This window comes from Rutidosis leptorrhynchoides, chromosome 5 (genome assembly GCF_046630445.1).
Source record: "Rutidosis leptorrhynchoides isolate AG116_Rl617_1_P2 chromosome 5, CSIRO_AGI_Rlap_v1, whole genome shotgun sequence".
Lineage (NCBI taxonomy): Eukaryota > Viridiplantae > Streptophyta > Magnoliopsida > Asterales > Asteraceae > Rutidosis > Rutidosis leptorrhynchoides.
Window position 1 is genome coordinate 30020413 of NC_092337.1, and position 15261 is coordinate 30035673.

Sequence of the window (15261 nt, forward strand, 5' to 3'; positions counted from 1 at the left end):
CTGAGTTTGCTATTTGTATATATTTAAATCGTGGTGCTTAATTAATATTTGACAAGTAGATCAATTATATATTTCTGATATTTCATGGACATTGATCATTTTACAAGATATAAGCGAACGGCTACCACGAAGATTCGAGACTTAGCCGAACGTTAGTGAAGCTAAATTCTCATAACGAGACGCTTCGATCTTCTGCCTAGTTCCTTTTTTCATAGTCAAATATGTTGATACGCTTTGAAGTGTAAAGCATTATAAGATGGTATAAGTCTGGGGGATTAATTGTAAAAGAATGAAGCCTAAGGGTTTAAGTGTAACATTCAATATAATTCTTATACGGAGTATTAGAAAAGATGAAATCAGTTTCTTAATTTTCCCTTTCTTATTCTCCGTCTTCTTCTTTTCTGTTCTTGTTCAGTTTCTTAATATTCCCCTTATTATTAATATAATTCTCTAATAATAATAATATTAAATTAAATATTATGGGTCGAGTATATGTAATCTTCGTATTGTTTTTTGATTTTTAGAATTGAGCACGTTCTGTGGATAATTCAGTAAATCGATCGAGTCTCTGATTAACTTTGTATTGTTAATCAATCAGTAATTTAGAGCTCGGTTGACGTAATCAATGGCGGATTCTGATAACGAATCCGGCGGTGGTCACAACGGCGATCACTCACTCCGGGAACAAGACAGGTTTCTTCCGATAGCAAACGTAAGCCGAATCATGAAAAAAGCGCTACCAGCGAACGCAAAGATCTCAAAAGACGCAAAGGAAACAGTACAAGAGTGTGTATCTGAGTTCATTAGTTTCATCACCGGCGAAGCTTCCGATAAGTGTCAGCGAGAGAAACGGAAAACGATCAACGGCGATGACTTGCTATGGGCGATGACGACGTTAGGGTTTGAAGATTACGTTGAGCCGTTAAAAGTTTACTTACAGAGGTTTAGAGATATGGAAGGCGAGAAAACCGCGCTCGCCGGCGCCGGAAGACAAGGCGGTGAGAGAGAAACCGCCGGTGGAAGTGGGAATGGCAGTGTTGTAAATATGGGGAATAATAATGGAGGTGGTGGTGGTGGTGGGATGTATGGGAGTATGACGGGGCATCAATCACATCATAATCATCAAGGAGGACACGTGTACGGGTCGGGTGGTTATTATCAGATGGGTCAAAACCCGAATGGGAAAATGGATTCGGTTTATCCGGGATCTGGTTCATTTAATGGAAGGCCGAGATAGGTTACATTGTTGGGTTTCCTTTATATATGTTTGTAAAATTCAGAAACCGTGTAATATTGTTTCATACCTAAATTACAGATTTAGGTTGTTAAAGACTTGAAGATAAATAAAAGGAATTTAGGTATTTTCATGTATTATTATTAAGTTTTTTTTAACAATAGACGTAAAGGTTGTTATTAACGTTTAACGTGTTTTAAAGAACTTGTAGTGTTACTTTAAAGTCAATATGTAGCGAATATGTAGTGGCTATGTACAAGACTTTTAAGTACGTTAAGTCGTTAACGATGTAGGATTGTCGTTAAAAAATTCTTGTTCTTATTTTTGTTGTTAAACAAGTTTCTATATAGGTATGGTTTATTTTGTTTAGGGTAATGATACGTGCACAATTCATTTTTGTTATGTACACAATCATCATGTTTTACAGTATTGTACAGTACAGCACTGTAAAGTATGATGGTTGTGTACATAACAAAAATGAGTTGTGTACATATCACTCCCCTTTTGCTTACTTGTAGGAGCCAAAACATATGTTTCTACATAAATATAGTACTTGTATTCTAGCACTAACGTATTGGATCCCATCAGAATTTTGAAGTTAAATGTGCTTGAGCAAAAGTAGTACTAGGATGGTTGATTCTTTGAGAAGTCTTCGTGTTACACCCACAAGATAATCTAATGTTGGGGTCTCGAGTTAATTAAATGTCCAGGCGAATATTTTGTGGTGGAAAGAAATGTTAGAAACAGCCAGAGAGTAATCCTGCTAGACTGCGTACATCAGAGTATGAGGTCGGATTACTCGCCGTCTCGGGTAGCATGAATAGGGAAAAAGCTTCTACATATAGCATTTGTATAGTATGAGATTTTTTTGCGCTAAGATATCGAAAACTCATATAGACATGGAGACGTTTTAAAAAAGAAAACGTCAACAACCGAGAGATGCAAAAATAACGTCAACAACTAGAAGCGAACCTTCAACCATTGTTTTTTTTTTTTTTTTTTGGTGGGGGGGGGGGGGGGGGGGGGGGGGTAGGGGCAACATGAAATAGTATACTGAGAATACGAAATGATTTTAGTGAATAATATTAATTTTTAATATGTGAGTGATATCCCCGAGAGGAAATGGCCTCTCCAGACCGACGACTCTTAATTCATGTAACAATAAAAATGAAATTTGTAGTACTTTGAATTACGAGCGTTTAAGTTTTCAAATCAACTAAATCCAAGTCCATTCGTGGGATATATAATCAAAACGGTGTCAACTCGCAAACTCTGCAAGCCTTCATTATTTTAGTCGTATATCAATTGTCAATTATACACACTCCGTTTTATTTCATTGAAAAGCTCAACGTCCGTAATTTAAAGAACTACAATCTCACAAGCTACTAAATTGTTTGGAGGGGTCCTATCCTAAAAAAACACTCCGCCCTTGTCAACAACCGAAAACTCATGTGACATGTGCGATGTTGTGGTAAGGCGTAGTCTCTTTAATTATGATATATGAAGTAGTCTTTCTATTATCTAAAGAAGAGGGTTTGACTTTCTTTTTTTGCAAGGATAAAAAACGAGCGTGAAGCAATAGCCGGCTACATTTTACCTTTATTATACTATATGTATGTTTTTATTCTTTTTGCCAGAAATACATATATTATATATTATATTATATATAAATTAAATAGATTCAAAGATTGAGCAGTGTTGCAGGCTTTCTAACGGAATCTGTAAATTACAAGGCGCGTTCAAACAGAACCACAATTAAGTAAATGACCACATATTACAACAAATTGTGACCTATATAATAGTGTACGTACAACATCGGATAAAAACAACACTTCGATACACAGAACTAAATCTTCAAACGTAACAATCTGCCAGAAAACTACACCAAAAAAGCTTTCAATCCCAAGTCGTAGTCAGCAAAGAAGACCACGCTCCACGAACCCCCAGAGAGCCACCCCCAACCCAGCACCGAAAACCATAAAAAAAACCGCCCGCCAGGAAACTCAAAAACACCCGCCTCGAGACCGCAACCAGAGAACCGAGAAAATCACATGTCAGCCAGTAACACCAAAGAAACCTAGAACGATCCACTTGGAACCCTAGCCTGTTGAAGCCCAATCTATGGAAGAAGGATAAACAACTGAGAGAAAACCCCGACAAACTAATTTATTGGCGCTCAACAACAATACCGAACTCCGCGACAAGAAAGATGGAACTAGCGGTAAAGTGACAAACTTTACACACATGATATAGCAAATGGATGTGTGTTTTTCCTTTTCAAATATTATTGTTAAAAGGGTTAGACTATAGTGATAGTGATTAATGAGAAAGATTGGGTTACTATTGGCACAAAATAGCCATAACATTAATATAATTTGATTAGAATGTGCATGATAAAGTAATGTTGAAAATGATTCTTTTGAAAAGAAATATTTCCAAAAATAAGAGTTGTCACCCATTGAGGTTGGATAGAACATTTGGCCTCAACCATTAGACGAAACACCTGTAGATTCCACACAAAAACAACCCAATAAAGTCTTAGTGCTCAAAAAAGCTCACCTTTCATGTCAAGATTCAAACCTTGGTCAAACTGTAAGAATTAAGTCCTGCATTTTTCAGACTACCACAACTAACGATAGAATCGAACGAACAGACAAACAAACAAACACCACTTTAAAAAAGAACCACCCATACTTTTAAGTCGTACCAATTGTCGTGCCAATTTCACCATCTAAAACAAAGGCATAAGCTAATACATTCAAGTAGATAAAGAGTTAAAGACCAACAAATGCAAAATCATCACCTTCAAATCAAGGAAAAGATCCACAAAACAATAAAATGCCAACAATTTATAACCATGTATACACAACAACATGGTCACTAAAGCAGTTCCATAGTTATGCATCTATCTCTACAAGGGTTATTACAAGTTAACATAAAAAAAAAAATTATCTGCAACTAAAACATCAAAATTACAGACAACTGTAGGGAATTAAACACTACATGGTCACAAAAACAAAAGGTAACAGGAATTAATTATAGGATTAGCATCAAGTGTTTTTCAACATGCCTTTATGCTTTTATGCCTGATGCACCTTTTTCAGTTTTATCGGGCTCAACTTCATTCTCGTCATCTTCTTCTTCTACCAATGTAGTAAGTTCATCCATAACCATTAACTTTAGCGACGCCTTTCTTGGTGTGAGATCAGTATTGAATCGCTTATCTAAAATATTTGAAGACAACGACAGTGAATATTAACAATGAGTACAGAGTACAGACACACATACGGGCATGCAAAACTCTAATACGGCAAAGGGACAACTAATATGGACTATGTCGCATCAGGTTGACCCGAAATACTATTATCCAATTTTTTGACAAATAATATGTTACAGTTAAAAATAATTACGGAACTCACAGTCTACAATTTGAATAAAGCTATGAAGTGTATGCATCAATAATATTTTGGGCCACTTCCGACCCTTTCAACCAATCAAACTCGATTCGTATTTGCTGTTATATATAAAAAATAACCCACGTGGACATGGTCATAAGTGAGTTTGCCATATTTGGCATGGAATATTGCTTAAATTCAAAAAACTAACAAGACTAAGACCTATGAAAAAACAAAGAAAAAGTTTTAAGAAAACAAAAAGTTATTATGCAGCTTAGTTACTATAACTTGGAGAAGAAGTTAACCATATAATGTTCCTAATCAAAATGAAGAGTACTTACTAAGCTGTTTGAGCATGTCAGTAAAGGTTGCCTGCAAAATATAGAAAAAAAATTCAACACAGTCAGTGCTTGAAATATAGGGCAGACTTGAACAAACGCACTATAAAAGTCAACTTCAATATCAATAGCTTAAGATTGACCCGTCGAAATTTGGAAAGTATGACGAAATCAATATACATCTAGCCAATCTTGCTTCATTGAAAAAAAATAAAAATAAAAAACCAAGTGGAATAGATTCTTATTCTTACCGTATTAAAATCAACTTCTTTAAGGGTCTCACAAACTGCAGCTTTGAGTTCATCATCACCAGGCTTTTGCTTTTCTTCTTTCGGTTTCTTCTTCTCTTTAACATCCTTTTTCCCTGTTATATATGTAACCATAATATATCAAAGTTGTACAACAGATAAAGATTTCAATTTCTAGGAACACATGATACTGCCACCCATAAAGAACACATGATATCAAGACAAAAGATGACAATTTATGCTCACCAGCTTTCTCTTTGGAATCAGATTTTTTGGGAGTTGAAGGCTTCTCATCAACCAATTTAGTTTTTATCTTTCTTGAGAAGGTGTGTTGGAAGGCATCACCTTCATACTTATGAGTAGGAGTAGACTGCTTCGGTGTTGTTTCTTTCTTTGATTTAGTTTTCAAAGATGATGATTCCTTTTTGGATGGAGGTTTTCCGGAACTCCGTTCCCGCTTCTTACTGTTTTCTCCAGACTCGGGTTCAGATGATGCATGTGGTTCTTCACTTTCAGACTTCTCTGGCCCACCATTCACATTCTTGGGTTCATTGTGTTTTTCCTCTTCCCCCTCTTCTTGTTCTTCTTCTTCTTCTGAGTCTTCCATCTTGTGTTCTTCAGACGCACTTTTACTTTTCAGTTTCTGAAAATACAAACCCCGGTGAAAAAAAGAACACGTCATGAAAGAGATTTGGGATTAATATAAAACAAGCTTCTCCTCATTTTACTAGTGAACATGATTGCTGTGCAAAAACATTATCAGGCATGATATTTGGGTTCAACTCTTTTCGTATACATTTAGGAATAATAAAGGTTGCAAAAATTGCTGATCAGAAAGTAATCAGTTGGGACTTTGGAGGGAGTAATCGCCATATCGGGGATTAAATGGATATTGACTATTTTTGACTATGACCAATTTTGACCTCCCAATTAATCCGATTAATCCCTATTTATCTGATTAATCCCCCATTTATGGTGACTGAATAATTGGATATTGACCCATTAACTCCCATTGACCGAGGGTTGACCGAGGGTTGACCGAGGGTTGACCGATTCTTTACTCATGTTGATTTATGGTTTAGACTTCTCCAGAAACCGAATAATCGCCGATTAATTCCGAGTTTTAAAACACTAGGAATAAATAATAATAGAGTGTACCTTTGACGAGTTCTTCGAAGGCTTAACCTCAGAAGTTGGACTTTTCCTGCTCGACCTCTTGCGCTTGCTGCTTGACTGATAAATATGTTTATATGAGAGATAATATTGGAATACTAGAAATCAACATTTTTAGGAACTTAGGCCAAAATGTTGTACCTGTTTTTTCTCTTCAAGCAACTTACTAGTTGTGGCATGAGGAACCAACATAAAATCTATTAGCTTTTCAATAACATGTTCCTGCATACAAAGTAGATATAAAGTCATTCTGGTTTAACCATATAATATAAACAGAATGACATGCTCAATGATGTATATTGGTAGTTGTGATGTGATGACCCCATGCATAAGTGTGATGCAAAAGGAGAATGTCTACGGTAAAAACCAATGAGTTGAAGCAGAAGTAAATAAAAATATGGCACATTCTAGAACGGGTAACATTGTGTCCGCGCCGAAACAAGTAATATTTACTACGGGTTGAAATGGGCCAGGTCTGCTTATGGTTGACCTGTAAACGTGTTGTCCATTCTACTTGATATTTCAAGTAAATAATTCACACGTTAGTTATGAGAGCATAAACAATACTCTTGCAATGATTAAATTAACCTCTAAATAGAACAGTTTAGGAGGTTGCATGGATTAAAGGCTGGCACTGAATAAATTCAGTAATCTCTTATTATTAAACCTGTTTAAGATAATAAACAACTCAAATTGACTGATTCATAACTTATACGTTTGGTAAATTGTCCAAATATACCACCTCTCTTTAACATGAAGTATCACTAATATAATTATACATAGTGACAGAATTTGGCATCATAGCACTACTAACTCAGTTAAACAACTGACACTCGATCCATATGATAACAAAAGAAGCACACGAACCTTTTTTGCAGTAGTTCTGGTAACTGGTATGTCAAGCAGATCACAGAACTCGAACAACTTCTCCTTGTTACACTTGTCAAGCTTTTCTTGCACTCTAGCTTTCTGCTTTTCCTGCAATATAAATTTTTTTTACCTCTTAAGAATCATAGTCACACCAATTAATGTGATTACTCAAACTAGACCTTGTATAGTATACTTGTAAACACTTAGTACCTTGCTATCAATAATTCCTCTCTTATATAACGTCATCATATATGCAGATACTACACAATAAAGTCTGCCATCCTTAATTGGCTTTAAACATTTGTGCATATTCTGTAATATGTATCTTAAACTCTTTAATATCTACACCCACGTCTTTGTAAAATTTACTTTATTTGATTAATATTCCATGCTTCTAGGCTTTTTACTTTGATAAATCGACAAGGTAGACAAACTTTTGAACTAAAATTAGATAAGAGGTCTATTCATGTGAACAAGAACAGTATTTTCCTCTAGATGATTTACTTTTACCTCATTTTCATGCCATACAAATCCAGAAAACTGCAACATATTATTCTTGACCTCCGAAGCCTGCAAGGTCAAACACAAGGGTCTGTAAGTTAAAGAAGGATGTATTTGAACTAAATAGTTCATTTTTTCTGCGTCAACCAAGTGAAGGCCCGTGATACAGGATTATACAATGCATGATAACAGAATCCTGATGAATACTCTTGGACCCATTTAAAGATATAGTATGCAGTTTAGATTATTCACCGACACTAGGAGCGCCTACTATAGGTGGCTATGTGGACCCATTTACTGATCAAAGCAACAATTAGGGTTATTTTAAAACAAGTGGTTGAACAAAAACTTTTACATGCACAAAGAGATGGGTGAAGTATACCTGAAATAATTTTTATTGCATACAACCTCCTAGTTCACATTACTCAAAGAACAACATTGCTTTTTACTAACATTTGATGCATTAGCTATTTAATACTCCAAGCAGACCATTTGGATAACATAATGTTTTGACTCATTACTCAACCGATCAGACCCGCCCATATTGCCACTATTAGTGCCTATAGGAGAACTAAGATGAAAATTCAACAGATGATACATCACTAGCAACTTGCTTGCTTGATTTCTCACCAGATCGGCCAATGTATCATCAGTACAGTTTTACACAAATTACAAAGAGACTTTACGTAAGAAACGAAGAACTGCAATGAAGGCCTCTACTTTCAAATACACATATCCAGATGAACTTTAGACACCAAACTACTATTTGTGCTAAAAAGGATCATAGATATGTAATCTTTCATAAATCAGAGCTCCCTTACCTTTCCTCTCCTTCCCCCGAATAAGATTGTATGTAGCAGTTTGAGTGTGTCATCAGCCACCTTCCTCTTTGAGAACTTGTAAGAAACTGACAAATAGAACACGGTTTAGACGAAAACAGGAACCGGTGCCTTGCAAAAAGAAGAGTTGACACTTGATACATGGTCATTATATCATGCATGATATATTAATATCTAACAAAAATGTGAAGACATGACATGGATATGTTAGGAAGTTCATGTTATGAGTTCATTGCACCTTGTGAGTCTCACGTGACATGGAATTAGGCATGTGACCTAAATTGTCTAGCATAAGCTAACGGAAGTAATAGAATCAGTTACAGCTGTCACCTGTAGTATAAAGAAATTAGCTGTGTAATAGTTAGCAACATTGATGTAATAAACTTCTTCTTCGCCAATTTTTGTAATTCACAATTCTATCAATACGACGATTAATTCCGTAGCTTTTCTTGTAAATTGAGCTATCACGTTAATTGTTGGTTCAACTCCGATTGATAGCAATGCAAATTACACAAATTCGGAAAAAAGAAGTTTATTGCATCGAAGTTGCTATATATTACAATAACTAATCCATTTATCCTACGGTAACAACTACAACTGATTCTGTTACTTCGGGTTAGTTTCTGTTAGACAATTAAGTCACATGTCGAATTCCAAGTCAAGTGAGATGCACAATCTGCAATGAACTCATTACAGTTCATCATTTTAATATAAAAAAGCCTCACATTATATTTCCACAGCAACACGTATTGCTCCGAATAAATGAGCATATTTATGCAAGTCTTTAAGAGCTTAGCATCATGCCTCGGGTTATATTTTCGTAACTTTCCACAACACAAATACGTAGTTATTATATGTCCAAATATTTCTGAAGTTGCCAACATTTATAACTTTTCGACCATGCAAGATCTAAGATTTAAATTCCATAACATATATTACTCCTTCGGAAATTAGGCAAACATGTTAAGATGCGATATTCAATCTTACATCTTGATGTAAGTCAAAGTTCAGTTAAGATAACCAAATATTACTACATCACATCCATTACAATAGATTTTTTCGATAATGGTAATTGTAGCTTTCTTTAGTGATGAAAAAATCATCATAATTGTTGTTTAATTTAATTCTTCGTTCAAAACGTAACACATAAGTTTCTTTAGTCGAGCACAATAAAGAAAGCTTCAAAGTTGCCCAGAATATTAACAATGGAAAGACTAGAACAACATGCCTCATGTTCAAGCATCAGGATTCATATTATTTACGGGGTCTAATGTCAAAGTGACATATGATGTGTACATATACCAAATTAAGGGGACCCACAACTCCTATAAAGCATACCATACCCACATTAATTGTTAAATACAACAGTGTTCTATAGTACATCAAATTTCATGCATGTCACATAACCGAAGTTAATAGGGCAATTGCAGGTGATTAGTTTTTCATGATAAACTAGGTTTGGAAACATTAGCTGTATATCTACCATTATAGTAATAAATGAACATGATCAAAGTACATGACGTGTTGTGACCAGGCAAGGTTGTAAAACTCGCAACTCGGGGAGTACTCGGCCGGAGGTTTTTGAGGAGTAATCGGCAACTCGGGGAGTACTCGGAGGAGTACTCGGATTTTGACTTTTGTTGACTTTTCTAATATAACTAAATATTTTCAATATATTATAGATATATAATATATATATTAGCTATAAACAAACATTTTATGAATATATATATGTTAAATATATAAAATTTATAAATATATATGTTAAATATGTAAAGTTTAGTTACATATAAATATTTATTTTAAGAGTGCATATAAATTTTGTTCTTGTTATTAAAGTTAAGTAAAAGTTTAGGGGTTATTATTGTCATTTGATAAAAGAATATTGAATTAAAATATTTTAAAAATAAATACTCTCGTATATGGTACTCAAAGTCTCAAAGAGCATCACTGCATCAGACATATGATAAAAACAAGTTGTAAAAAGTAAAAGCACTCTCTCTTGAAAAACGTGTCACCATCCAATTTCCAAAAAATCCAAGATCTTGTTTTACAAGCTCGCTATGGATCTGAGATCTCGTCTTGTTTTCTTCCTCAATCCTTTCTTCTTTCCCGTTTCTGTTTTTTTTTCCATCATCGTTCCTCGTTTCCGGTCAATTTTTGAGTTTTCCGACGACGTTGACCGGCGTTGACCGAGTAATAGAGCGAGTTAGACACCGATTTCTCGGTTGAACAATTTTTCCGAGTTATCGCCGAGAACTCGGCCGAGTCAGCCGAGTTTTGCAACCATGTGACCAGTAATACATCGCCATTCCATTTTGTCATTACCTTTAACTAATTATTAAAATTAAATAATGAGAAAACAAAAGAAAGTTGCGATCACTACCAAATTGTAACTTGAGACTACATCAAATTAGAATATGTAAAAATAGCACGTGATAGCTGGTCCCTTTCTGGAACTTCGTGACCGCAACCTAGGCCGTTTAAACATATTGATATTTATTGCAAGTATCAAGTTGGCAGAGAATCCTCATGTTACCTACTCTTAGACTTGACGCAAATGAATAATCAATATATACTTGGTTTAAAAGGTGATAGGCGCTACGAGGCACTAAGGGCTTGAAGGTCGAGGAGATAAGGCGAGTGCCTCACATAAATGAAAAAAGCCAACAATGCATAAAATGCCCTAAATTGCTTACTTATAACATTTTCTACCTAGTAAAGGTTTACATATCACAATTGAAAAATTCTTTCTTCATTGCATGCTAAAAGTAGTCAAATTATTAAAGCATTATTAGGTATTCACAAAATGCCAAAAGCAATTAATCAATCAAGCAATTAACTACTAACCAATTGAGTACTAGCGGCAACCAAAAAGTATAGATCTATAAAGTTTATATTATTAGAGTATTGTAAAAAAATGCATCGCAGATTAATGGATACTGGAAGCACAATAAATAAACAGCACTGTACAAATAAATAAATGCAAGAATAGCGTTAAACTTTTACCGTTCGGAATATCCTTCAATGCAGTACCACGGCCCTGCACGTCATAATAACAGATCTTTAATTAGTCAAGATAGAAAACACCTATTTGTTCATTAATTACATAAACATCGAACAAGATCTTCTAAAAATACAAACAAATTGGCACCACCTTTTCAATATGAAAATCTTTGGCGGTATCTTTGTCAATGATTTCAACCAACCTTTCTACCGATTTCCGCTCCCGTACGGGTCGCTCGATTGTTGGACCAACAGGAGTTTTTGGCTCTACAATTTTATCTTTCCTTTTCTTCTCTTCAGATATCTTATTGGTATTGCTTTTTTTCTCTTCGGTTGCCTTCTTGTTACCTTCTTTCTCTTCAGTTACCTTCTTGTTACTTTCTTTCTCTTCAATCACCTTTCCACCACTCTTCTTTGTGACACGTTTTTTTGATCCCGCATCTTTCAGCTCTTCCGTTTTGTCTTCTTCCTCTTTTGAACCGGCAACATCTGCAATTTTATCCTCGCTTTCCTCATTTGCATTTTCCTCGTTTTCAACTTCCATTTTATCATTCTTGGCTTCTTCTTTCTTTACATCTTCCACTTCTTCCTTATTTTCATGTAGCTCTTGCTCTTTTTCGCCTTCATCTTTGCTTACCTCAGCATCTTCCTTATCAACGTTGACTTCTTCATTATTAACCTTCTCATCATCTTCCTTATCAACGTTGACTTCTTCATTATTAACCTTCTCATTATCTTGCGTATCTTCACATATCTCCTCAACTCCCTCCTTTTCCGCATTTTTCTTCTCAATCACATCAATGTCTGGTTTAGTCGATGACACGGTCCCGTTAGCCACCGCCTCACCAACTGCAGTGGTTGCCTCTTCCTCACCCATAACTGGATACACAAAGTTAGTACAAACCAACCATCAACATTAAACCAGAAATAAGTAGTGTAGCACCCTAAGAAGAAACATTTAAGCCAATTGCCAATTTGGCATCAGCGCATATACACCAACACATGTAAAACATAACTTCAAATTATGTATCACTTAGCATGCAAGGAAAACTCAAATACCATATAAATATACATATATGTATGATATAAGTACATGTTTCGCACTGCTTCAATTTCAGCAACTAAAAATGAAACAAACTACAAGAACACATAAATACATTTCAGCTAATAAATATATGCACTCAGTTATATATAATAAAACATCTCATACAGACCTAAAAAAACCCTAACATGCAATCTCTACGCACAAATAATCAAGCAAACAGTAATGGTTAACGTAATAGAAACTCAATTGAATAAAGTATCAGCAAAAGCCTCAAAAACTTGCATAAACATTATTTACATACACACAGAGACAGTTTAGCTGGATAAAGATGAACATACAATCAAGTAATTAAAAAATCGCGTGTCTTAATAACCGTAACAAACCCTAACATAACAAATGTAACTTCTACGCACAGCTAATCAAGCTAAACAGAAACAATTTACGTAATTAATAGCTTAATTGTATAAATAAACAGTGAAATGAATGAAAACTCACATCAATTTTCGCTGAATTGAATGTTGAGAAGCTAATTTGAGTTCAATTTTTTTGATTTGCGGAGATAAAAAAGAAGGGTGAAAATGGTGTCTGATAGAAGTAGGAGTGTGATGTGAGCAGCGCGAGTGTTTCGGACTTCAAATACGGATTTTAAATGAATTTAATTGCCATGTCACGCACGACACTAGGCGGGCTAATATTAGTAAAGTACAGGTGCTTTGATCAACGGTTGATATGATTTTACATTTTTACCACCGTTCACTGAGAATCGACGGTGGATTTTGACATTAATATGAATCAACGGTGGATTTTGACATTAAGCTGGTTTGCCCTTTATAGCAACTGAGACGAAGAAAGCTACAACAACCTCATTAACTCAATGTCGAATGACTTCGTTTTGATCACCCCGTTTTCGACTCTAGCATTTTCGTTTCATCGGTTCGTTTGGTTGAAAATGACCGGAAAACCGGTTACTTGTGCATCGGAGGAGAGTGTCTTGGAAGTAGATGAGTTATTCGGTGATGTTATCGCAATGGCAAAAATTACTTCGACACTGGGTAATATCGTCGCTTTTTTATTTTATTAAATCGTCTAATACGAAACATATACACAATACGGTCGAAGTGGATTTTGAAGATTCTAAGTGTTCTTCATGCAATTTTTGGGTTTCTGGAGTGTGAGACATTGATCGCCTTAATCGTACTGCTTTTGAGACTTTCGACCAACTTTTGTTGTTGTCCACCAATCGGTTTTGTTGTTTCGAGTGGTTTTACCAATGTGGTGAAACAGGTTAATCCGGGGTAGAGAACCCGTCGAATTTAGTTTACTCTTCTCATTTTGGCATCTATTCAAATCCATCAAATGAGGTTGGTAATTACGGCAACACAGTTTTAAATCAGGGGAAGGGTTCGGTTGTTGGGATCAATACGACTTAAAACGTTTCGTGTATTAAATTCGGGTCTTTTGAAGGTTGCTTCGGGGGTCAAATCGGGTTCGAGATCTTTGCACGAATCAGCACAATAAATGTTGTTGACTTTGGGGAAGCTATTTAACAATTTGTTTGAAAATACTAGTAGTAATCTCGGCGGTAGTTCTTTAGGTCATGGTGCGGCTTATGATGATCGGTTGGCCAAACGAGTTGGGATGGCTTCGGATGCGGCTCATCATGCCCGGTCCACAGCAGGATTAATCTGATCATCTGCTCATGGTCCATTTTCTTTAGGAGCCTAAGAAAATTAATGGGACCAAGTATTTGTTGAGGCCTGAGGCCAAAAAAAATATTACGGTGTGTAAATAAATTGATACATACGACTTCTTGCATATACGGATTAAAATAACGAAGGCCCATTTTCAATTTATATCGCTAAACTCTAAACATTCTCCCGGGCCCCTTTTTCAAACCAAAAATATAGTTTTGTTAATTACAATAGTCGTATTAGCGTATTACATCTTTGATTGCTTGTTCCCGGTAACTTTCGAGACATACCCGAAACTAGTAGCGGAAACTAGTAGCGGAAGCAGAAGAATCGATATTGTTTATATCATCGGTCGGGAAAAGCAATCACTAACAGAAAACTTTCATCGTTCACAACCTAAGATTCATTTATCATGCTTGCATCTAATATGCACGAATAGTACAAGAACATTATCTTGTTCATATCTCTCTTTCTCTTTGTAGGAGCTATTCGGATCTTCGGATCGATGTTCTAGCGAATCGTTGACTTTCGGGGATCGATTTAGTCGAACCGGATTGAATGAATCGGATTAGATCGATGCCTAGAGTCGTTATTCGACTTTGGTGGGTTTTTGGATCAGTTGTGGTAGAGAGAAAACTTCCAGGAAACCTAAATGGGTGATTAGCCAATAATGACTACATCACCTCCCTTATATACTCGATTGGGCCGACAGTTGATCATCGGGCCCGTCTGACTTTAATATTGTACCGGTGGATTCGAACTCGGGACTTTTATGCACCAACATACTCCCCCTAGGACCTAGTTCGATCAACATTCATTCTTCACTCGAATTTATACACCAACAAATTCCCTTGAGGATCATCATACTCCCCCTCGGATGTGGCATTACATTCAGTTTCACGAGATATCCCTTAAGCACCA

General features: G+C 35.7%; 2 protein-coding genes across 2 annotated transcripts; one reads left to right on the top strand and one right to left on the bottom strand.

Annotated features, from left to right (window-relative positions):
* Positions 1–393: 393 nt before the first annotated feature.
* LOC139848119 (nuclear transcription factor Y subunit B-3-like) lies at positions 394–1401 on the top strand. The gene has a single exon (XM_071837850.1). It carries the CDS (start codon positions 626–628, stop codon positions 1235–1237), a length of 612 nt encoding a protein of 203 aa, XP_071693951.1. The 5' UTR covers positions 394–625; the 3' UTR covers positions 1238–1401.
* Positions 1402–4110: 2709 nt separating this feature from the next.
* LOC139848118 (DEK domain-containing chromatin-associated protein 4-like) lies at positions 4111–13259 on the bottom strand. The gene is made up of 12 exons (XM_071837849.1): positions 13145–13259; positions 11756–12483; positions 11608–11641; positions 8581–8666; positions 7769–7828; positions 7256–7366; positions 6530–6610; positions 6374–6448; positions 5462–5858; positions 5219–5331; positions 4971–5001; positions 4111–4458 (listed from the first exon to the last, which is right to left on the bottom strand). Exons 2-12 carry the CDS (start codon positions 12479–12481, stop codon positions 4307–4309), a joined length of 1866 nt encoding a protein of 621 aa, XP_071693950.1. The 5' UTR covers positions 12482–12483; positions 13145–13259; the 3' UTR covers positions 4111–4306.
* Positions 13260–15261: the final 2002 nt, after the last annotated feature.

Excerpts from the sequence above, each read along its gene's own strand:
- LOC139848118 (XM_071837849.1), bottom strand. The coding sequence starts at position 12,481 with ATGGGTGAGGAAGAGGCAACCACTGCAGTTGGTGAGGCGGTGGCTAAC. Across the intron at positions 7,367-7,768 it reads TTGTATGGCATGAAAATGAG|GAAAAGCAGAAAGCTAGAGT; the intron begins GTAAAAGTAAAT and ends TTTATATTGCAG. Across the intron at positions 6,449-6,529 it reads TGCTTGAAGAGAAAAAACAG|TCAAGCAGCAAGCGCAAGAG; the intron begins GTACAACATTTT and ends CATATTTATCAG.
- LOC139848119 (XM_071837850.1), top strand. The coding sequence starts at position 626 with ATGGCGGATTCTGATAACGAATCCGGCGGTGGTCACAACGGCGATCAC.